Raw genomic sequence first — 25,979 nt, 5'->3', positions numbered from 1 at the left:
GGGGAGTCCCATCAGACCACTTTGGTCCTGGGGGCTCAAAGCTAGGCGCTTGCAGAGCAGTAGCACGCCTTGCCGAGCATGCACATCTCCAGGGTCTGGCACATGGTGCCTGGGGAGATCCAGAGAGTGGAAGGAGATGGGGATGAACACTGAAGACAGCGAGTGCTGCGCCTGTGCCTGCCCAGCCTGGCAGTCAGCACAGTTGCTAGGAGACCCCGGCAGGGAAGCAGCAGACAAATGGGGCCGAGCCCCAGGGAGCAGCCGAGCGTGGCGGCGCCTGCACTGCTGCTGCCGGCCGGCTCCAGCCCGGGCCGCGCCCCGGGGGCTGCCCCGCTCCGCTCCGCTCCGCTCCGCTCCTGTCCCTCGGAGATGCACGCAGCTGCTTCACGGCCCCATTCCTTACCCCAGCCTGAAACACACAAGCAATTAGTTCAGAACTGCAATCAGCTCGATACTGAGCATTAAGCAAAGGCTTTCCATTTGGCTGTGAGGAAATGTTTGCTGAATGGGGACTGTGGAGAGTGAAGGCACATATATTGATTGAGATAAATGGCCCTGATGGATTAGGTTTCTCCCCCTTTGGCAATTAGGGATGGACTCCAGGATAATATTCATTTCTTCATCTTGCACGTGCTGCAGTGCTTGACCTGACCATTTCCTGCTCCTCATGCTGCTCAGCTACACCACTGCTTTGTAAGGAAACCAGGGATGTTACCTTCCTGCACTCTGCTCAGTGTCCGCACCACCCAGTTGCTTCAACATTCCTCAGGTGTTAGATGGGCCTTCAGAGCCTGGCAAAAACATCCTCTACAGACCAGTTCTAATTCCAGTTTATCTCAAGATCAGAGTACAAAAAACTACGTTCAAACTATTTCAGCTCCAAGCAGAAATTAATTAAAAAGAAATGATGTCCAATTGCATCCAGTGCAATGTTTCTATAGCTGATCCCAACTTCCAGTTCCTTACTGGACACTTCACTGTGTCACAAAACACGATCCCCTTAGTTTTACCTGCCTCCCCTAGAATCCACTCCTCTTGTGACTGGACAAGTGCATCAGTACTTCCTTCTCAACCCTCCCTTAATCCTGAGAAATAACAGGAGGTGTGAAATAGGAGGGTCTGGATTTATTTTTAATTGTCAACTGAAGAAAACTGCCCTTGTCACTGGAGTCACTTACTTGACCATTGGCAAATTTCAGTTCTGATGAAAGGGTTGTTCCCCCCTTGCAGAATCAGGTGTATTATTTATGTAAATTTAAGTGCAAGCACTGCAGAAATCAACACTGCGTAGGAATGCATGGAGAAAACTGTGTACTCTATGCCAGGAGTTAAAAATAAAATAATTTTCCAAGCTTAGTGTCTCATGAAGGGATTTAGTCATTCTGGTTTCCTGAAGAAAAGACTGAATGATAATGAGGTGGGACACTGGGCTTCCACTTTGTTGGTAAGCCAGCCGCCCCTCAGAAAGGACTGTAGTATATGCTCAAAGACACATTTAGCAGGGGCTTCAGAGAAGGAACTAGAGGTGCTTAGGGAGGGATAACTGTGTTTCAGGACCCTAATGACACCTTAATGTTCACCTTAAAGCAAGACAAAGAAGAAATTAGATTGGTTCATGTAACTTTATTGTCTTGGATTAAACTAACTTGACTCTGACCTTAAACTGATTGGTCAACTCATAGATTGAATTTCCCTAACCCTGTGCATCCATGACTTTTTCTTTTGTTTAAGTTTTCTTCATAATGAAAGAGAAGAGCAATTTCTGTAGATGAAATCCCACTAAATGGCTATAGAAAAAGTCATAAGCTTTACAGAAAAGCATTCAGATAGACAGAAACTAGTTTTAATTAACAAGTGACAGCTTCACTACTTCCACCTGCCTCTCATTTATAGCAAAACAAAATACGTTTGAGTCACCCTTGCAGAATAGACCAGTCCAGAGCTACTTGTTTTCACAGCTACAGTTGAGACCATGGTGATGCCTGCCAGCATTTTCCTTATTAACTTATTATTCAAAACATTTGTGACCTGGTCATTACAATTTGGCCCTATTTTGTGTTCTCCAAAGCCTCCACCTGCAAAGAACACAGCATGCACCATACTCTGAATGAAGAGAATCAGATATGCTGACTCAAAGCTCTTCTGCCCTTACTTTACAAATTATGTGAAAACAGCCTATATGAAATACACCTGCGCAGGGAAAAATTTTGAAGTCAGAGCGTATTTGTGAGCTCAGCCCTAGCTCTGCCTCTGGCTTGTATTTTTCAGCTTGTGTGTTTATTAGGCTAGACAGGCACTTTCTCTTTTCTGCATGCCTAGCTAATCCAAACCCCAGTGGTGTTATGCTGTCAGCAAGTATCACCCCCAAATATCCAATGGAGTGTGGCTGTTGAGGCAGGACTTTTGATACAGGCTAACTACAGCACAAGCAGGAGCCTAAGCTATTAGTGATCACTATCAGCTAAAATGGAATAGCTTGAGGACAAGGAGATTGAAAAAATATATTGCTGTTCCTGGATTAGCATTGCACATGGAGCCGTCTAAGTGGTGAAAGTCTGAAATGAAATGGAGAACCAAATCCCAAAGGGAAATAGGACAGCTACAAAACCTTCTGGGAGTTAGCAGACTATAAACCTCTAGCTGACCTCAGATTCAATGGAACTAAAAAAAACACACTGTTGAGAACTGAATGCCTTGGAATTAGCCATTAGGATGTGAGAACTCTAATCTAAAGCAACAAAGGACTGCAAAACTGGGAGCAGCTCACTGTAGAATATATGCAATCCTTATACGGTATACTGAAGTTACTTCAGGTATTAGGAAAAGTAGTAATAGAGTCTGATATTCACAGATCTCTCTAATCTCCTATATCAGTGTTATCAGTGTGATTTGGAAGAATTTTTTTTTTTTTATTCTACTACACAGATCCACCCATAATACATTAGACATTCCTATTGTTTCTCTCATTACATCTTTAACTGTGCATCTGTCCCTTTGTAGTGGCCTACTAGTGTGCACCAACATGACCTGGTAGTCATTTATGTATGTTAGACTCGTACATCTCTAGGCTGGGGCTCTTCTGCAGTATTTCAACCCAGCTACGCCTTGTGGAGAGGAGCTGCACCATGCCAGACAAACCCACAGTGTGGAGTAATGTTTTGGTGGACCTTGCTACAAAACACAGTACAAAACACAGGCAGGCACACGTATACTTTCTTTATGGTGAGGCTCTCTGTAGATGGAAGCTAGATCTACACAACAGAATAGGAATGGCTTGCTAAGGTTTTAAGGGTTTTATAAGGACAAAAGAACAGGGAATCAGAAGGGACAAGTCTCTACCCAGGAGGCAAGACTGTAGGCTTAGAAGAAATACTTTGAGGAAACACAGTAACCATTCATGCCTTATAATGCATGAATTACAGTTCCGTTACCAGAGCCAAGAGGTAAGGCAGAGAAAAAGGAGTACTGGCTCTTGACTTTCCTTTAAGCGGGATGAAAATCAGAGGGAATTGGGCCTGAGGGTACTCCATGACATATCAACAAACACTTCGCTGGGTCACAGCAGTAAGATGGGTAAAGGACCAAGCCAAGACCAGCTGCAATGTTTCATTGGAATAAGTGACTCTAACGGACATAGATCAAAAAAGAACTGAAAATAAAAATAAAAATAAAACACAACAAAAACTACTTCTGTATCCAGCTTTGGCACTGAATTAAACAGCCTTAAACAATGATGTAGTAAAGCAAGTAAGAGAATCAGTCTCCCATATATTGTACAGTTATAATGAATAAAGTATACTTGGTGTACAGAACATCCAGAAAATATATCAAGGATGACCTACAGCAGGAATAGATCCACTGAAATAAATGTCAATAAAGTTGTAATGTACTGTTGAGCCATGGTTCCACAGCATACTTCAAAGGACTCCTGGAGCTGTTTAAGATGTGTTTAAAATGTTCCAATTTTTTAAGTTGCTCTACTTGAAATTGCAGGTTGTCTTAGTATCATATGTCCAAATATATAGATCTTGGATGAAGGAAAATGGTAACTAAGGAACAGAAATTTCAACTCCATCCTGGACTAAGAATACACATTCTAACAGATGGATCACAGCTCACATGTTCAAAACATGAAAAAAAGATAGAAAAATAATTTAGTGGAGGGAAGCATGAAGCAAAAAACTTGGTAGGATTTCTCTCACTGAGACCGGCATTGTCTGTAACACCACTGGGATGATATACGGAAACAAACGAATAATCCATGCCCACCGAGGAGTAAGTATTACATGTACTAAAGAAGAAAAGATGCACTGATGCTAGGGGTGGTAGCATCAGTAAAGAAGTTTCAAAGATCTCCTTGCCTATTTTTCTAGTAGATAGCAGGGAGGAATTAACTTTTTCAATAACATCAGTTTAGCAGTTGTTTCAGGTTACCAAAAATAGATAATAGATTTCAGGTTTTTTCCTTTTACTACAGGTCTTTGATCTGTGGTTCTTGTTACTGCCTGAATTAAAGCTTTTTTTTTTTTTTTTTTTTTTTTTTTTTTTTTTTAATTCTGAGGATATTTCCCCTAACTTCTCATCAGAAGCAGATTTATTTTGATGCTAAATAATGTACAGCTGACATCTTGCTGTTTTGTTATTTCAGTGTATTTCAGGGACATTTCAGGTTAAGTCTGCCTCCTTTCCCAAAGTTAACGCCTCCCATGCCACTGTAGCAACGGAGAAACCAATTCATTTTTTCTTCCTCCACTTTGTAGTGACTGCAGCAAAAGACAGTATGTTATTGCTAAGGTTCTTTAAATGCTGCAGTTTGGTAGCATTTTTATAGCAGTGTGGCCTCAGTTCTCCAATTTCCTTTTCACCATTTTCACCCCAAACATTATCTTCCAGGCTTGCTACAAAGCAAAATAATGTATTAAGCATATCAAGTCATGTTCATTATCACATCTATGTCATATCCTCTACAGCTTTTAGTGGCTATCTTCCAACATACAGTTTTTAAACAATGCAAGTCAGTCATGGTTATGGCTTTTAGAAAAAAGCGAAAAGGAAAATTCATTGCTTTTCCATGTGATTCCATTCCCTATGCACATGTGAATGCTTGATAAATACTATCTAAAACATATTCTTTTTTTTTTTTTTTTTTAAAGCCAGGGAACAAAGAGCACTACTTGGACATAAGCAGATGCTGGTCAGCATTGTTGCCAGATAGGAAGCTCATTTACTACTGCATTTTATGCCTTCCCATTCTTGCCAAGATGGTGAAGAGGATGGTACATGTGTGACTCAGAGGGAGCAGGTTGAGGCAGACAAGAGAGGAAGTACGTCTACAAACAGAAGCTGAAATTTTGCACCACTGAGATTAAAAGGGTTCAACAGGTGTGTGACAGCAGAATTATTCTTGCTCTCTAACTTAATGCTTTTTCTGAGGATGCAATACTAATGCAATTAACTAGCCCGTGCATCAGACAATGAAATTGATACCACTGAGCACTGGGAACTAACTGCCTGCAATGTTAAAGCAGTTGCTGCCACCCACCCCACATATGTATATAAAACACTCTACTTACTTCAGCATAAGATAATGAAAGAAGCAAAATGAGCACTGTAGGCCTTACTCATTACGATCTGCCCTTTTTGTCTGGCTGGAAACCCACAAGCATTTCTCATAAGCAGATCCGCCTTCTCATTATTTCCAAGACAATAAAGTTCATTCAGAATGTGTTTTAAAGCATCTTGACTAAGCTAAAAAAATCAGAAGTTGAGGATGACTTTCCTACCTTTTCCATCCAGTTAAGACTGATTTTCCCCCAAATCAGACAGAAGTTCCACTGAAGAACACAGCTCGGCAGTGCAACATTTTCTCTCCAAGAATAACTAATACACTATCATTTCTACATATGATTGTATGCAGAGCTGTTATGTTCTCCTCACAAGACCCCAGGTGAGTGTTAACACCATAAATGTGAACTACTGCTTATTCCCCAGATGTTCCAAAAGACACCTCAGTAGAAGCTAGAAGCGAACTTATGCATCCCATGGCTATTTAAATAAAGATGACACAGCGCCAACATGTCTTACACAGCGACTATTCCTATATGCATTAACTATAGATACATAGTGCATACTGTGCTCTATTCCTAACCCGTACCGTGGTTCTGAGTGAGCTTCAGAATTCAGAAGTCTGAAAGTGGTAGAAGTGTAAAGATCTCTTTTGCAGCTGAAATGACTAAGACAAAATCTTTCAACCTTTCTGTGCCTTAGTTTCCACATGTATCTGGCAAATCGTTGCTTTGGTAATCAGTTCCATTGCTGCCGGTTGAAAGGCACTAAGTACTCTTACTCATCTGACTGTTCCAGGCAGAAAGGAAGGGCATTTGGAAGGGCATTTACCACAGAAAGAAAGCATTGTGTGTTCATCTGGATCCAGCAAACCAAAGTCTGTTGAAGAGCTAAGAATCTAGAGGAATCAAAATCTCATTTTTGGTTTAAGAAACATTAACTTCAGACCAGATTAAATGTCATATTACTGAAAGTAGAAAATGAGTCCACCACTAGTGGTGAATTTCACAGTTCTTCTGAACACTTTAAATAGTACACTGTAAGGATTCAGTAGTCTTAATAGACTTTGCTTCAGCCAAAATTGTTGTTACAAATGTATCATATCTAGGAAATTAGAGAAAGCATAACCTCAAACCCTGTCATAACCCTGTCGAAGATGGGATCTTCGATTCCGGCAACTTTGAACAGTTCCTAAAGGAGAAGGTTAAGGTCAATGGAAAAACAGGAAACTTGGGGAACACCGTTCACATTGAGCGTCTGAAGAACAAGATCACGGTGACATCTGAGAAGCAGTTTTCTAAAAGGTACCTGAAATACCTCACAAAGAAGTACCTCAAGAAGAACAATCTTCGTGACTGGCTTTGCGTGGTTGCATCTGACAAGGAGACATACGAGCTACGCTACTTCCAAATCAGTCAAGATGAAGAAGGATCAGAATCCGAGGAATGATGAAGCATACCTTTATACTTACTACAGTGTACAAAAAAAATAGAACATCTATTTATGAGAACACTTAACTTATTGGTGAATAAAGAATTTGTACTCTGTTGGACAGAGACAATATAATTAAATAAAAAAAAAAATAATAAAAAAAAAAGATCTTTCTTTTTTTTCATATCCTGGAAGCACAACACAGCCCTGAGAAAGCAGTCTAGGAGGTTTCTGGAGAGCGTGGAAGATAGCTTCCTGACGCAGCTGGTTAGTGAACCTACCAGGGGAGGTGCCCCGCTGGACCTTCTCTTCACAAACAGAGAAGGACTGGTGGAGGACGTGATCGTCGGGAGCTGTCTCGGGCAGAGTGACCACGCAATGGTGGAGTTCACTATTCTTGGCGAGGCCAGGAAGGGGACCAGTAAAACCGCTGTATTGGACTTTCGGAGGGCTGACTTTGAGCTGCTCAGAACACTAGTTGGTGGAGTCCCTTGGGAGGCGGTTCTGAAGGGCAGAGGGGTCCAGGAAGGCTGGGCGCTCTTCAAGAGGGAAGTCTTAATGGCGCAGGAACGGTCTGTCCCCACGTGCCCAAAGACGAGCTGGCGGGGAAGAAGACCGGCCTGGCTCAACAGAGAATTGTGGCTTGATCTTAGGAGGAAAAAGAGGGTTTATAAGCTTTGGAAAAGTGGGCAGGCCACTAAGGAGGACTTTAAAGAAGTAGCGAGGCTGTGCAGGGACAAAATTAGGAAGGCCAAAGCTTATCTGGAGCTCAATCTGGCTACTGCCGTTAAAGATAACAAAAAACGTTTCTATAAATACATCAACACAAAAAGGAGGACTAAGGAGAATCTCCATCCTTTACTGGATGCGGGGGGAAACTTAGTTACAAGAGATGAGGAAAAGGCGGAGGTGCTCAATGCCTTCTTTGCCTCAGTCTTTAGCGGCAATACCGGATGTTCTCTGGATACCCAGTACCCTGAGCTGGTGGAAGGGGATGGGGAGCAGGATGTGGCCCTCATTATCCATGAAGAACTGGTTGGTGACCTGCTACGGCACTTAGATGTGCACAAGTCGATGGGGCCGGATGGGATCCACCCAAGGGTACTGAGGGAACTGGCAGAGGAGCTGGCCAAGCCACTGTCCATCATTTATCAGCAGTCCTGGCTATCGGGGGAGGTCCCAATCGACTGGCGGCTAGCAAACGTGACGCCCATCTACAAGAAGGGCCGGAGGGCAGACCCGGGAAACTACAGGCCTGTCAGTTTGACCTCAGTGCCAGGAAAGCTCATGGAGCAGATCCTCCTGAGAGTCATCATGCAGCACTTGCAGGGGAAGCAGGCGATCAGGCCCAGTCAGCATGGCTTTATGAAAGGCAGGTCATGCCTGACGAACCTGATCTCCTTCTATGACAGAGTGACGCGCTGGGTGGATGAGGGAAAGGCTGTGGATGTTGTCTACCTTGACTTCAGCAAGGCTTTTGACACCGTCTCCCACAGCATTCTCCTCAAGAAACTGGCTGCTCTTGGCTTGGACTGGCGCACGCTTCGTTGGGTTAGAAACTGGCTGGATAGCCGGGCCCAAAGAGTCGTGGTGAATGGAGCCAAGTCCAGTTGCAGGCCAGTCACTAGTGGCGTTCCCCAGGGCTCGGTGCTGGGGCCGGTCCTCTTTAATATCTTCATCGATGATCTGGACGAGGGCATCGAGTGCACCCTCAGTAAGTTCGCAGATGACACCAAGTTAGGTGCGTGTGTCGATCTGCTTGAGGGTAGGAAAGCTCTGCAGGAGGATCTGGACAGGCTGCACCGATGGGCTGAGGCCAACTGCATGAAGTTCAACAAGGCCAAGTGCCGGGTCCTGCACCTGGGGCGCAATAACCCCAAGCAGAGCTACAGGCTGGGAGAGGAGTGGTTGGAGAGCTGCCAGGCAGAGAAGGACCTGGGAGTGATGGTGGATAGTCGGCTGAATATGAGCCAGCAGTGTGCTCAGGTGGCCAAGAAGGCCAACGGCATCCTGGCTTGTATCAGGAACAGTGTGACCAGCAGGGCTAGGGAGGTGATCGTCCCCCTGTACTCAGCTCTGGTGAGGCCGCACCTCGAGTACTGTGTTCAGTTTTGGGCCCCTCGCTACAAGAAGGACATGGAGGTGCTTGAGCGGGTGCAGAGAAGGGCGACGAAGCTGGTGAGGGGCCTGGAGAACAAGTCCTATGAGGAGCGGCTGAGGGAGCTGGGCTTGTTCTGGAGAAGAGGAGGCTCAGGGGTGACCTTATCGCTCTTTATAGGTACCTCAAGGGAGGCTGTAGCGAGGTGGGGGTTGGCCTGTTCTCCCACGTGCCTCGTGACAGGACTAGGGGGAATGGGCTTAAGTTGAGCCAGGGGAGTTTTAGGTTAGATGTTAGGAAGAACTTCTTCACTGAAAGGGTTGTGAGGCACTGGAACAGGCTGCCCAGGGAAGTGGTGGAGTCACCATCCCTGGAGGTCTTTAAAAGACGTTTAGATGTAGAGCTTAGGGAAATGGTTTAGTGGGGACTGTTAGCGTTAGGTCAGAGGTTGGACTCGATGACCTTGAGGTCTCTTCCAACCTAGAAAATTCTGTGATTCTGTGATTCAATCATTCTGTGCCTACAATTTAGTTTAAAGTGATAGAAACAGTGTCTTCCTTCTCACAGGCACATTACTGACTGCTAGATTATACTGTCTGCACAATGAATTTAACTAATCAGCATTACAGTATTCAGGCTATGGCTTAACTGTGATAAACAGTCCCCAAATCCTTTTCAGTTTGGTGTATCACTCATTCTTTGCAGTACACATTACTATTTAGTCATCATTTTGTTTCTGAAGTGTGTTTTCAAAGTGTCAGCAAACTTAGATAACTGAACAAGTTTTTTTCTGAGTTATATAGTAGGTCATTAATTGGTTTTAACTTGATCTGCAAATATTTTGTCTGCCTATTTCCTGACTGCAGACATGGACATCTCTGGCACGAGATACTCCTATTATAGCCCCTCCCTTATCTAGAGATGTGCATTGCAGTCCATACAGATTTTCCTACCTGGTACTAAGATTTCTCCCACCAACTGAACTAAGCTGCAGTACACAAGTTGTACAGTTCAGCAGTATGTGCCATACAAAGTTTGAGGCTTGTTGTGTCTAAGCCAGAGAAAAATAATCACCAATTGTGCAAGAGTTACATTAAGTCTTAAATGTCTCCATCTGTGATCTGTCCAGACCACAAAGATGCTGTCATCAAACAGGTGAGATGCCATTTTGACCTCTCCTCTAAACATCTCCTGAATGCCTTCCCAAACTCAACAACTCCTCCAAGATAGAACCCCTTCTGCTAAGACCCTCTTTCCCAGCCAGGCCTTTTCTAAACAGAAAAGAATAAACACGCTCACCCAGAACTCACTTCCAGTGACACCACTGCCTGCAGCTTCAAATATCCTCAGGTATATTTCTGCATGTTGAGCTATTTCAAAGGTCTAGTTCCAGCACCCTTCATGTCTTATTTACCATCCCTAGGTCTCTCTCAGCTAAATTGTATTGCTTTTTTATTCTTATTAATGCTTCTCCAGATTGTACATGTCCGCTTATCTCTGCTGCCACTCTTTAGGGAAAAACTTTGTAAACAGAAATTAGTAATTGCTTGTTTAGTTGGGATAGGACAGTATCTGAGAAGTTTTCAAATGGTCAACTTCATGCAAGAAAGTTCAGGCTTTAAAATGTTTCTGAAGCCAAAGTGATAGTTCTTGAAACAGGAAAAAGAGCCTGCACTGAGAAAGCAACTTAGTGTATCTTATCTACCACTTCTCAAGCTGCCCCATTAACAATGCATTTCCTTGCTTGGATAGCGCTCCTCCAGTCGCATGACCAATTACCGCTCCCACTGAAGTCCATGGCAGCATTCCAACGGAACATAAGCTAGTGCCCCGAGGACAGAATTTGTGTCTCTCCATTGTTTATTTTGTTATCTCCCTGCCAAATACAAGTGAATGCCAGGTTACCTTTCAGCTAATAAAGAAACCCTAGGGATTCCAGGCATGCCTCTAATTCAGCTTGGTTTTAGTGTACTATGCATATCAGATCTGGAAAACAATCGGTCTTAAGAAGACTGGAAGAACACAGTTGTTTTTTTTCCTCAAATATCAGCTAACCCATGGACACCACTGCACGGTTGCAACACACAGAACTTACTTCTTTAAGCTAATTAGATGCATGTGGATCAAAAACACGTCTTCCAGCCTTTAAAACTGCCAAACAAATTTGTCATTCCCTATCTACTTGTGCACATCAGTTTCTGCTGTGAGCCACATCTTCAAGAAGCCTGGTATTGACCTATTATCCGCGTTTAGGAACAACTCTTCTTTTATCAAATGCAGGAGAAGGCGTTACGTGACTTTCCTACTTGTAAAGCTGAGGAATCGTGGATTTTAGTTAAAGCCTAGAAACTATTTGCTGTGCACAGCCACAAAGGGACCCGTGGTGCCTTTTCAAACAGTAGACCTAACACCATCCAAGCTTCTCATACTCTTCCATTAACACTGTCTGGAGTATAATTCTTAGTGCTGTTACCTTCCGATATAAAGGAGATTACATTTCACAACTGATTTATGAACTGATTCATCAAACATTATATTTTATACTTGTATCTATATATATTATAGTAACATTACCTAATTGTGGAAGCTACTATGCTACTATACAATTTGTTAAACCACCCCTGAATTTTGACTAGAAAAAACTCTTAATCCATTTACTAAAAGTGAGCTTGCTCCTCCTTTGATCTTCTGTTTCAGTATTTCTTACTGAGTTACATTAACATTAATATTGAATGAACTGGGACAAGCACAGTTATTTCAAGTCACTGTGGTGTTTTTTGGTTTTGATGCAGAAATAACTTGACTTTAGTTCTAGTACTTATACACTGAGGAGCCTTGAAGAGTGAACAACGCTACAGAAATTCTAATTTACAGAACTGCCACTGTAAAGACAGACTAAAAAAACAGTGCACACCATTTCTCCCCCACATCCTCCCCCCATTACCTTTCATTATACAGTGTTTCCTTCAAATTAGAGTACTTTTCAGTGGGTAGTAGTAGGTAGCTATGCATTAATCAGTAAACTCTCCTGACTAATCCTGTTCATTCTGTCTGTCTAGTTAGAGGATTCCAGCAGCAAACATGCATGCCGTTTTCTAAGAATAAAGAAAGCCAAGAAAGGCAACCCCAGAGACCATCACGAAAATTAAAAGTGACAGATTGGTGTCACATAGGAGAAAGTATGGTAGTAAATGCCACCATGCTTTTCTCTGTATTAAGATTGAAGAATGAGTAGTTATAGTGGAATATCCATATTCTACATTAAATCACTGTAAGGGTTGAGGGTAAATAGTATGACACAAGATAGTATCATTTCTGACGTGACAGAATTCTCATTTCCGGTTCACCGCATAGTGAAGATTTAAATATTTATTCTTTAATCCAATATAAACATTACCTTCATATTGTAAGCACAACACACTTGTACAAGGACAGCAACAAACATGACTGTTTAGTACTTTCACTACCTCTCCTGAGATAACATACCATTTCTTTCCTACATCAAGCTCTTTTTACACCTCAAACATACATTTAGGAGTGAAGCTCCTATTTTAGTTAACATTGCCAGTCCTACAGTTTAATGACACAAGCTTTCTTAAATTATGGAAGAATAGAATCTGGCCGAAGTTTTCTTTCAAGAAATTAAACATTGTTCAGAACTCACAAATAGCCTGAAAATAGTGGGAACAGACTTTCAGAAGACTCGGTCCTTTTAAGACAGAAGAATGAAGACCTATTAAATGCCAACTAACTTAACTTTTACCTAATTGTCAAATGTGCATGGAATCTCTTAATTATGTGGACAACAACAACAAACGGTTGCTCATTATTCAGAAGCTTCAGACATTATTTCAATAATAACTAATGCAAGGTGAACTGGTACATACCTTTGTTCTCTAATTTACTTTAGGAACAATTTCCCATCAGTGCTTGCAGGTATTGGATAGAACTGACTTCCATGGTAAACTGGCAGTTTTAAACTCCCCAAAGTTCAGCTTCCAACTGTCATGAAGAGTGAAGTTTTCAACACATGCAATTCTCAGGAACACTACACACCACCAACTTCTCTGCTCCTGCTAAGGATGAAGTTCTATTCAGACATAGGGGAGGAGGTTCAAAGAATACTTTAAAGAACTCTGCCCCTAACAGACCTATAGTTGCTTATATAACCCATAGGGCCATTACATCCAAGCACTTCATAAATTCTCTAAATTATGTACAGAAGATCATCTCTCCTGCCTCTGAACCATACTTAGAAGTACTAATTACTTAGAAGTATTAATTACTGCAAAATCATGCATGTGCACATATACCCACTACAGTCTTTGTAATCCAGAATCTGTTTGTACTCTAAAATACCCACTCCATGAGATTTAGGACAACACAGGAACATACCATGTAAACAAAAGAGCAAATTCAAAGACCTGATGCATAACTTACATTCAGAAACTAATGTGAAATTTGTTCAGTTCTAACCAGGCTTTAAGAAAACTATTTCCACGTACAGCAAAAATGGACCTGGACTATATATCGCTTGTTCTTTCTGTGTTGTATTGAAATAAATAATTCTAAATAAAAAATAAAGAATATCTACAGTTATACCTGACTGATATTAGTATGAAGTAGAAAAAGGAAGAAGGTGTCAACTTAGTTTTCATGTCTAGTTAGCTAACTGTTCTTCCCTTTCTGTCTTACCGTTGGAATTCATTGGCTCCTCAAAATCACTGGTGTTTTCATTACATTTAGATATACTGCTCTGACGTTCTGCGTATGTTTTGTTTCCACAAGCTGGATATTTTGGACTCACGATACTTTAACAGAATCTGAGGATTAAACAAATAAGATTACCGCATGCACCTATACATACAATACACGACATTTCATTAGGTGCAGTAACACAGCAACATGTGACTTACAGCATGCAAAAATGCTTCCCAGCAACCAAATCCTACAAATGGTCAAACACTACCTAAACATGAAGGTGCTCAGACTTGGAATTCCTCAGACAAGCTGCTTTTCCAACTTCACAGCCTCTAAATTCACCAGCACATATGCCAGCCTTGCTATCCTCCCCAGTAAACCAAGAGACCTAAGTTACCACTAAGCGTTGCTGTGCCACAGGTTCACTGTCAAGCCTTCCTGACCTGCTCACACTGCAGGACTGCATCCTGCCTCAATCTGAAAGACCTTTCAGATGGAGAACAGAAGTTACTTTGAACAGCCTTCAAATATCTATCTTGGAAAAATTCATCCAAGATGTAAAAAACAGACTGGTGTCTGTTCTTTTATAACAGCTTTTTCAGGATATCAACAATGACACACTCAGTCCTGTACACTACTTCTTTTCAATGTGTTTGACAACACCGTCTTATGTGAACCACTTAGAAGCTTCAGTCTATTATTTCTTGCAGTCAGTACAAGCCTCCATTTTGTGTGCAACATATTTTCACAGAAGTACATGATTTGCTTGTTGCCAATGACCACCTGGACAGACGTCCTACATGGTTGTGTTTACCCACAAGTAAGGCAGGTGCCACTTTGTGCAAATGGAACATTTCCCTCGTTGTTGAGTTAAACAAGTTAGTTCAAGCTGACTACGTGCCTAGACAAATACAGGATCCTAACTGTACTGCAGGGGTTTGCATGAATAAAACATAGTTATCTGTCATCAGTTAGGAACAGAGATGATGCCTTCAAGCTTGATTTCAATGCAACAACAAACAACTAAAATCTTAGGTAAAGGACTTTCTTTGAAGCCATGCATCAGGATGCCAGTGGCATTCCAATTCAAGTATTAGCCCCCACCTTGGTAACAGGCTAAGCCCCAAGTTCACATGGACATGCTCTAGCCCTATATAATGTGTTGCTACTCATCACCATTTTGGTCCTTTGCCTTCAGCTAGAAGGAGGAGGTGTATGGGTGCGTGCATTTTAATTTTAAATAACAGCAAAAATGCTCAAAGCTAAACTCACTAAGACATTGGCATGTATTTTTTGCCTGTTGTGATATTACTAAACAAGAGAAAAATGGATGTTGAAAACAGCAGTCTTGCCAACTCACAGAGGAAGGTTACAGATGTATTCCAGAATCAACCATCTTTTCATCTGATAGACTCAAATCCAGCATGTAAGCAGAGGCTTAGTGTTACTACACACAAAACCTGTTGTGCCACTAAGACTCAACAGAAGATCTAGCCTCCAGCATACAGGCCACAGATCATAGAAATCATAAAATATCCCAAGTTGGAAGGAACCCATAAGGATCATTGAGTCCAACTCCCGGCACCACACAGGTCTACCCAAACTTTTAGACCATGTGACCAAGTGCACAGTCCAAACGCTTCTTAAACTCTGACAGGCTTGGTGCAGTGACTAATTCCCTGGGGAGCCTGTTCCAGTGTGCGACCACCCTCTTCGTGAAGAACCTCTTCCTGATGTCTAGCTTAAACCTCCCCTGCCACAGCTCGACATCATTCCCTCGGGTCCTATCGCTGGTGACTAAGGAGAATAGGTCAGCACCTGCCCCTCTCCTCTCTCTCGTGAGGAAGCTGTAGACCACGATGAAGTCTCCCCTCAGCCTCCTCTTTTCCAGGCTGAAAGGCCACGTGACCTCAGGCGCTCCTCATACATTTTCCCCTCTAGTCCCTTCACCACCTTCTTGGCCCTCCTCTGGGCACTCTCCAACAGTTTTACATCCTTTCTGTACTGTGGTGCCCAGAACTGCAGAGATCACAGAAATTGTATTTACTTAAATACTGTAATATTAGTAGTAACTTCTGACTTCCTTTGGTTGAAAAAGGCACTCAAAGTCTTCAGTAAAGTGCTTGTTATCATTTTAAATATTGTTTTTGTTTTTCCATGTGAAACATATACATACATTTTTCACCATTTAACTTTCTGAAGGTTTATAACCAGCAGACTGTATTCCCCCAAAAGTTAGCCTTTTTTTTTAATGGCTGGATACCCATTCCTAAGCCTCGTGTTTCTAGTGGAGTCAGGGTGCAGTTACTGAGCCATTGTTATCACACAGCTCTACCCATGCGAAAACATCAGAATAACAATTCCATCTTTGTCTCTTCTTCCTGTCTATCTAGCGTCCTATTTATTTTCCGCCTTCCTCTGTCATTGTTTCTCACAACATGACCAAAACAATTTGGCTGGAAAAGCCTTTGGGGGTGTATTTTATGCCAGGTAGCTTCAAGGAAAATGTGAACTGTGTTTGACAGGATACAGTTCTCAGAGAGGATGCAACCTCTACTGAGCTACTACTACACTTGAACTTTGCCATTTACCATTTGAGTGGAACAAGGGTTATTCACAATGAATTTAACAAAAGATGCTTCTGTATAATTACAGAAGTCAAATGCAGTATGAACTAGAACAATTTACAAGTAACTTCTGCAAATTCTAGAAAGGAGTCTTTACTGCTTTATACACAAAGGACCAGTGAAAATAAAACTAGTAGTCATTAGAAATATACTTTCTAATGCACATTTTGCTCTGCACATATACAAGGGTACAATACTTACGTTACAAAATGTCGTCATTTTTTCTGAATTAAAAAATAAAAATTGCATGTTTGAGGATGTTGTCTAAACTGACACTATCCATCCTTCGAAGAGGTGCAGAACAGCCAGCAGAAATCTAGTTTTAGGTGCCCTTTGCAAGGGTACTTTCGAGGACAGAGCCACAGAGAAGAGCAGGGGGCTGGGCCCCTGCTCAGCTACCACCAAAGGCCAGGTAAGCAGTGAGTGAGCTTCGGGTCCATATACTTCTCACAGGGACTTACAGCTTGAGCCGCCATCACTGCACATTCGCACCTGGTGCCAGATCACACAGGAGCCTGCTTGGGTATACTGAAGATGTTATTGAAGTCCTCCTACATGGACTAATCCTGACACAGAAGTACTTTCAAATTGAAGGTGTAAGTCAGTTCCAGCCCTAACAGACTCCTTGATAACTGTGGAAAAAAAAAATACTAAAACCCCAATATTGCAGAGACTTATCCAGTATTTATTGCAAGCACATGATTCAATTTTCTCAAGACCATTTATGTACTTGGTATGACTTCTGGGGGTGTACTCTGTTGTACCCAATTCAACTCACTGGATGAGCAAATACTCATCCAGTAAGGACAGTAACTGAAATCCTCAGTTAATTTCGATAAAATCATACAGCAAAAAGAATGGAATATCCTTTTTCATCAGTAGAGATTTAGGCTTTAGGCAGACAAGGAAAAGAGGTTGAGAGGCAATGCGTTTCATCATCCTGTTCCAAAAAGTACCTGCATCACCTTAGAGTATGTTAAAACCACAGGCAGTTAATTTTTGTTTGAAGCAATGCACATTTATTTTAAATTATCACAAGTAATATTCTAATACCTCTGTATTATAGATCATACCTCTCTAAGAGTTCCAGTTCTGAATTATTAATTTCTGGAGAGGTTATGAACTGTAGAACATAGTGATTATTTATTTATCCTTTACAGTGTAAAGATTAGGTTTCATATGGTTGTAATAACAAGTATCACTGTACAGAAATAATCAATGATACTTTTAGCGACTTATATAGATTTCAAGATGCAATAAATTAGATATTGACACTTTAGATATCAAGCATTGACAATCATGTTGTGAAATACCTAATACAGCAACTAAGAATTCTTACTTTGTGTGAACAGCAATCATCTATTTCAAGTACAGAAAGCATCCAAGTGTTTGTGACCTTTTATGGACGCACAGAAACTATCATGCAGCAGAAACACCAGTTTTGTGCTTAGTGATGTTTTCTTCTATTAGTATCTAGTGCTAAATCCTGAGAAGTCAAGCTTGGAAATCTCCTTTTCGTTAGAAAAATTTGTTCTGTCTATACGAGAACTTGGGCTTCCAACTTTAGTCAGCCAGGATTTCCTGCAAGAAAAATAAGAGAGGGTTAGCATGCAAACAACTGTACATGTAGTGTTTATTCTCCTATCATGCTTCCCCTTTTAAGAGCCATAAGTACAGTCTTTTAATAAGAAAACTATGCCAAATGTTTAGTTACCTTGTTTCCCCTCCCAGACTCCTTTAATTTAAGTTAATTTTGCATTTAAGTGTCAACATTTCAAAACATATTATAGAACAGCAAGTAAGTCTGTTGTAGCCTTTTTCTGTCTGGTAAATTTTTTATGTAATGACCCCTTTTAAGCCCAAATTAATAGCTTTAAAATGGGTGTATCAGCTTTGCAGATTGAATATTATACTTGTAGCAAGGACCTCAAAGCCGTCAATAATTTTAAAAGTACCAAGAAAAAAAACTCAAGCAGCCAGTTTACCCTGTTCTGACAAAAACAAGAAACAAGTTGAAATAAAAATGACACTATCAAACCCAGTAAAAGGATAAAGCAAACAAACCAAAATTACAGAACAAAAAGCAGTATTAAATTATGAGATATCAAAGAAATAAGAAACATGGGGAGGAAAAAAAAAAAAACACACCTGTACAAAATTCAGTGAGTTTTACATGCATTTGCATTATGATCCAATCAAATTCATTTGGCTCTTGCTTTTTTCTTCCACAGCACACTAAAAAACTGTATTGAACATAAATTCCAGGGAGGTAACAGTCCAGAAGCTGACAGTATGATGGCTGCTCCTAACTACATACCAGCCATCTTCCTGTGCTGCAGCAATTTGAACTTTGGCACATTAGTAATAAGCCACTGGTGATAAAAGGAGGTGCACTAACACTTGATTTGCAGACATCTGCTTCTTTACAGGCTTCTTTATCAAAACGCACTTTAAGGATTTTTTGTGGTATTGAAAACTAAAAAGAAAGAATACTCTAGCCTATAACACTTCAGTGTATTTCCACACAATACTTTTTATAACTTCAGTGATACATAAATTGTAGGCATGTAACTGCAATTAAAATATTACTATTCATTTAAATTCTCATTTGAAGAGCATTGAAGTTGTTTTAAAGTTAATTCATCCCTTGCAAAATCACACAGAAGATTATAAAATGCAGCCATCTTGCACCTAAGCGTCTTTATTAGAACTGTGCACTCAAGCTGCTTAAGACAATAAATAAAAATAGGGAGATCAAAACGTACCTTGTTCAAGACCCTGTATTTGACAAGATTTTTTTTTGTTGCATTATCAAAAATTGTATAAAAGACATGAGATATCTTAGATGACTACAAGAAACAAGTGGTTTATTATTCTTAGAACTAGCACGGATGGCACCAAGCCTATACTGAGCATCTACACAACTAATCTCATTCTTTAAACTCTCTGCACAGGTTCTTGATTATGAAGAAATACACACTCTTAACACTTAATGCAGGTATTTGTTAGCCTTCATATACCTTGAAACATAACCCTAGCAGTAAGCATGAAGGATTACAGCCTTGCAGAGACAAAAAGCTCTTTTAAGCCTACTTCCCATTAGACCACTAAAAAGGAGGCTCTATATGTAAAGACTCCCTGGAAGACACAACCCACAGATTGACTTCTCACATTCAAAATCAACCTCCTGTGACAACCTTTAATTTAGTCTATAAATTATGCCAGCAGTTCAAATTAAGAAACATTTGTCAGATGTTTATGCATCTTCGCACCTTGCATTCTTTGCTTCATGTTGTGAACATCCCCTCTTGTGTATTTGAGACAAAATTTTGCAGTAAGGAGTGTAGCATGGGAACAGACATACATGAGTGAACCAGAATAGCACTTGGTGCTTGAGTCCTAGGGTGACCAGGTATCTCAACAGAAGGAAAAAAGCCTAGTAACTGACCCAAAATTCCCTCATGAGAAATTGGAAAGGGGCCCTGTTCAGCATAAGTATATAATATAGGTGGATGGCCTAAAATCAGAAAGAAAAACATCTGAAATGCTAAATCACCTGAAGCAAAAATCTGAGTACACCATTTTTAGAAGGCTAATGAAACATCCACAGGAAAACACAACCCCCACGGCCACCCCTCTTCTCATTTTAAGGTGAGCTTGTCCTGGACAAAAATCAGAAACATCTTCCTTGCCAGCCTTCACAGCTGTACTTAAGGTCAACTGAGTCCTTGGCTGCTCCCAATTCTTAAATTCCACTGCATGTACAAAGTAACACTACAAACTCCATGCAGGGCAAGCTTTATTGTCAGCTCCACAGTCTCACATGGAGAAGACTAAAGTGAGAACAGTAAGAGTCCAGATAAAACAATTCACCTCCACTAAAACCTAATATGACACATTTATGTAACTTTAGTTCATGCGGGAAGTAGGGAAGAAAGTCAGAGCTGTTCCCTACCTCAGATTTGCATGGCTGTAGGGGCTCAGTTCTTCATCCATCTTTCCTCATATTTGCACAAGACAGACCATACACTTAACACTAGAAAGCACTTTTTTGTACCAGCTGACAAAGCAAGAAATCTGTATCTGCTACAATTAGTATACAGTTACTGTAGATCATTCCTCATTTATCTACAAATGAGAAAATATTATCTCCAGCATCTCTAAAGATATCTTTGGAACCATTTTAAATGCCATTGGTATCAGTAGGCCCAAATAAACAGCACGTTCTGCGCCCCCTACTACTTCTCTCAGCCTTAGCTCTCTCACACGCCATGAACTTCAGGCCACCCAGCACGTACCGCACATTACCCAGTTTGTGGCATTTGGAGCTGCACCTCACCGCGTACAGCAGCCACCGACCTGATCGTGGCTGCACGATGCTCCTCGGGAGCGGGTAGGACAACTCATCCCCCCCATTTGGGGCAGGCCAACTCAAATGGGGACACCCCTTTATATATATATATATATACGTATATAAATAAATAAATAATATGAAGTTTGGCAGGAGCCGAGCCCACAGCTCACCCTTCAATGGCTATTTTAACGGGCACATTTCTGCAGTAGCTGCCTGAGGCGGGACGAGAAACCACCCGCATACCGCCCGCCCTGCCAAGCCTTCTCCTCACGGTGCCTCGAGAGCGCCCAGCACTGCTTGGCTTGCTCAGACGCATGCCGCCACCGGGAGCCCACCCAGCTCCCTTCCGGAAGGTTCTGCGCCCAGCTCTGCCCATCCCATGGTGGGCTGAGGGCTGTGCGGGCCCTCAGCCCACCAGAAGCATGTCAGAACCGTGCTGTTCTGTGCTCAAGCCGGCCCTGCCGAGGGACTCCGGCTTGTTGCCGAGGCAACCAGGAATGTTCCTTCAATGCATGGCTGGAAGACAGCACCCCAAGGGCCGTTTCTGCCATGGTGCCCGGCCATGCACGCCTGTGAAAGCACACACACACCTTTCACCCGGCCCCGGGCACAGCGTGGGGCTACTGGGGCCTGCTCAAGCATGCTCCATCCATCAGGTGTCCCCTCGCCCAGGGCACTGCTCCCACAGGTATTTCTCTGGAAGTATCATTTAAGGAGCTTTGCCTACGTCATACAAGGTCATGGTAGCACAGACATGAAAAACACCACACTTTGAGTACTGCAGCCAGCAGACTGACTTGGATTTCCCGAAGACTTTTTAAGAGAACAGAATCTATACTATAAAACCAAACATTTTCTGAAATAGTTTTGTTTGCACTATGCTCTAAGCAAAATCTTTCCTGCTTTGGTACAGAAAAATGGAAGTCATGCAGTAGGTGCAGGCGTGGGAAGTGGCAGAGCACACAGCTCATCACTCCCTACGAGATGGGATGCAGCACAAGAAAGAAGCCTTGCCATCCTTTGCTGGTGTACAGCGGGGAAGTAAAAAAGAAAATCTGCAATAATGAAAGTGATGAATTATCAGCTGTTTCTTATGAACCCTTACACTTGAGTTCTGACCCAAGAGGAAATGGTTTAAGGGTTTGGCTGCGTCGCTTTTTAAGGATATGTGGTTTTTACCACGTGGCTTCTGGTTCAGGTCCATGTCTGATCATTTAGGGAATAACAGCTGCTCACCACTCACAGAAGAATGACAGCATTATATAAATGCCTAGTCTCCACACCTGAAAAGGCCACCACACTTTGTACTAATGACACTCCTGTGGGCCAGCTCTGAGGCTAAGGCACATATAAGGCGAGAAACTTTTGCCAAAACACATTTTGGGGATGATTTGTTTCAACAGCATGGTTTTAATCTGCTTCAAAGAACCATGACTTCTCCAGAGCTAACATTACAGCATCTTTCATAAGTACCGTGTCATTTACAAGGAAAGAATCTATCAAGTGTTGGGGAAGTTGTGGGCATACCAAACAAGCACATAAATGAACAAGACATTTTTCCTTTGCTAGATACTGTATCAAATCATCAATACACATAGGATGCTTCTACGGTGACTTATTTAGAATAAACTAGTTGGACTTTCTACATATAACTGAGACTACAGCATTTTACAGCCTACAATGCTAGAAACAGACCTGAAAAGTGATCTACAGCATCAACATTGGTGAGCCAGGCACAGCTTAGGAATATATTTGTTTCTCTTTGTCTTAACCCCAGCGTTACTTACAGTAGAACAAGCGAAATGTGTGCTGTATTTAGAGGGGGAGAGAATAAAGGCACTGGTGTGTTTACAATTTATTTCCCTTTGTTTGGGATAAAGTATTTGAGAGAATGTTGCTTTCTGAAGACTGTATTTACATCTGTGACAGTGTATAGACTAGGATTGCAAATATTTATGAAATATCTCCAAAATGTTGTTGTATTCTGAAACAGTACTGTCACGGTTTCCTAAATCCTTATATTTAAGTGTCTGCAGAACAGAAATATGCAATTTTTTCATTGCTGTCTGGCTTTCCACCATCTAGAAAGAACTTTAGGCTTGGAAACCATGGCTTTCTCTGCAGTCTTAAGGACTAGGAAGATTGTACTTAAAGCCTTTTTGTTTTATACACCTTAAATTCACATAAAGCTGAAGCTTCTTGCAGCCTTTATAGTAGAGGCATATTACAGCTCATAAGTTACTGCAGAGCCATTCCACTACCCCTCCACCTCTGTTCATGTTGCATGGCCCTAACAGTAAGAGAGGAATGTGGAAACAATTTATAAAGTTAAGTGTTCATGTGAAAGAATGTAACAGGAAGGTAACAAAAACCTTAGTAACAAGTGTTTGAAAACACTGCTGTCCGATGTTATTTGAATTGTATGGCCTAAGAAAAAAAAAACACCACATTTAGCATTAAGTTTAGCAAAAGCAGGTAAGGTAGAGAAAATAGAGAAAACATTCTGAAGCCAGGGAATGTGCAAAGGGTCCCCAGAAAAATCCAGGGAAGACTTGCAAACATTTTGGTGCAGGATAAAGTCAAGAGGATTCAATCAAAACTTAGTCAAATTTCTCCTACCAATCTTCTTCCTCTGCTCCTTGTATTTATTTTATTTTTTCTTAATTCTTGAATGTAGGCTCTAGCTTGGGGTAAAACCTGAAGCTGCCTGACCTGAAATGTGGCTGCTTGTGGAGCTGTACTAAAGGGGGCCTCTGCTGCCATGGAAACTGCTGCACTCCCCTCAGGGAAATAGCAGCAAGAGATTTTTAAACTCTTGTGCTTATTGCTTGACAAAACACCAGAAATACTGCGGGCAGGATCAAAGGTGTGCACGTAGCTGCACATTCACACCTTTTGCATACCCATATCTGCAAGAAGGGGGAATTAGCAGAGGCAGAACAAGACAGAGTGCAAGGGAGAGAAATTTTAACACTTGTACTAGGATAACCCCACCACAGTCCACCAACGAATCAAAACCAAGAGACAGGTTACTTCAGTGCATTAAAGGAAGCAAGGAAAAACACCAGCAGTCTAAGGATACAGGCCAACAAGTGCGTGGGCCAGAAATCAAGCAACCTGCTCAGGCGTAGGTGTGGTGCCCCAGAATAGAACTGAGCCTGTAGGCATGGGGAAGACTGCGCTGCTTCTGCCTGCTTGCTAGCTGCTCCATAAATCACAACAGCCAGTTCTTAAAATATCCAGTGGGTCAAGTCCACAGCTGTTTTAGAAAGGGGAGAAAAAAATATTTAATCAAAACTAGGGTCTGAATTTGTATAATTTGTATTTATAAGCACAGCTGACAAATGAAGGTTATTAATTTGTTTGTATTTCTTCCTTTTCTGACAAACCCTGCTGTACTCAAGGCTAGCATTTCTCTAGAGAGTACATTGTACAAGTTTCTTCAGGATACTACTTGAAAATAATATCAACAGCAAGGACAAATTAGCAGAAACTGAGAGACCAAAGGTACAAATTAGGTGTGACAATGTTGAGTAAGTTTCAAATACATATATTTTGGTGTCTCATTTCTATTCATTAAACTGAGAAAAGTAGCTTGAATGTTGATGTTAGTTGCAAACTGTATGTGTTATCAGGGAAGATTTTCTTTTTATGTAAAAGATCACTACTAGCTTGCACTAGCACAGAATTCAACCTTTTGTATTTCAAATTTGAGATTTGAAGATCTTGAACATATTTTCCACGCTAAATGAATCTGAAATTTACTTTGTTATTCATATCTGATCTACATTAAATGTCTACATCTTAAAGAGGCGAATGATCCCCCAAATAAATGAAACCAAATCTGAAGATTTTCTGATGTGCTACACAAGAGATCTGATGTGGATTTTCTTATTAATTATTTTGGTAAACTTGACGTATAATTTAGTTATTTACAGGCATGCAATCATATGTGCATTTTCATAAAAATTATCAGAATATCTCTTCATTCAAATGAAGTTGACAAATCACATTTGGCTTCTCAAAAAAAGATATGCAGTATCACAGACATTTGTTCCAATGAAGAAGAGTAAAGAAATGAAAAATAAAACCAAGTTAGCCATTTCAGTAACTCAAAATAGGTTTTATGTCATGCTGATCTATAGAAAGCACAGGACAAAAGAGAACATCCTGTTAAACTCATGTCTTATATTCCCAAAGCAATAAACGTACCAGAGAGCTCTATGAAGCAGAAAGGTCTATTATTTTTCCTTGTAATATGTCTGCATCCTGCAGGGTAAAGGTTTGGCTCACAACACAAACCGAGTACAATTTCAGCTAACACCACTCTACCACATAGAACGCAATCAAAAATGATTTCTGATACCCCATATATTACATGAAAGACCACAAGAAGTTTAACTGAGGAACCTTGGCTGTTAGCATACCAATTCAGGCTTCTTAAGAAAACCTACTTCTCTGACACTTGACAACCGGTTAGTATCCATCATCCACATAAGCTGTATTTAAAGCCAATAGCTGTGTTATAGTTGAGCAAGAAATAAAAATATCATTGCCTCTGATCATCAATTTTTTAACTTAAAAAATTGATTAGATGCTAACCTTAGGCATTTCAAAGCAACCCTGTTAGCAGACCATAATTACACATCACACTGGACAAATCAGCAGTATCACTTAAAAATCCATTTCGTTATCCAGCCTGGTAAAAAGAAGAGAGCCCTTAGAGTAAAGACCTCAGTTAGACATACAGTCTGAGTTCAGATCAAACCCACATGCACCCACAGTCCAGAAAAGCATTCAAATGCGGCTGCAAATTGTGCAGATGACAAATGCAGTCCTAAATTCCAAAGACTACACTTTTCTGCTGTTTTGTAATGGGGTTCAGCAAGGGAGGAAGACATACAAACCGTGAAGATTAACTCCCACATTACCATGCTTACTGATCTGAGAGCTGCAGAGAAGATACAATTCACACAGAAAATATGATTAAGTTATTATGCAAGAACTAAAAATAATGCCAGACCAAAAGACAGTGATTTCCTTCAAGCATGACTGGGATTCAGGCTGTTTTCCTCAAAAGTCAAGATAGATAGCTACAAAAAGATACTCAGAAGATGCAAACTGTCCAACTGCTTTAACTGGAATTATTTTAACTATTTAAAAAATGGAGATCTTAAAATGAAAGTATCACCATTTTTAAAGC

The 25,979-nt window shown here is 41.2% G+C and overlaps 1 protein-coding gene across 11 annotated transcripts in view; it reads right to left on the bottom strand.

Annotated features, from left to right (window-relative positions):
* Positions 1–17,086: 17,086 nt before the first annotated feature.
* Positions 17,087–25,979, bottom strand: part of ACYP2 (acylphosphatase 2) — a 44,670-nt gene continuing 35,777 nt past the window's right edge. For 10 of the 11 annotated variants that reach the window (XM_084514145.1, XM_084514144.1, XM_084514139.1 and 7 more), the window contains one exon: positions 17,087–18,003. In XM_084514145.1, coding sequence (XP_084370271.1) covers positions 17,889–18,003 — 115 coding nt within the window. In that variant the 3' untranslated portion in view covers positions 17,087–17,888. Of the gene's footprint in view, positions 18,004–23,907; positions 24,036–25,979 lie in introns of those variants that run through there. The other variant, XM_084514140.1, reaches the window with a different exon arrangement.

The sequence above is a fragment of the Aythya ferina genome (assembly GCF_964211825.1).
Source record: "Aythya ferina genome assembly, chromosome: 3".
NCBI classification, from domain to species: Eukaryota; Metazoa; Chordata; class Aves; order Anseriformes; family Anatidae; genus Aythya; species Aythya ferina.
Note: the sequence above shows the minus strand (reverse complement) of the source record. Positions and strands in the feature narration are given on the sequence as shown.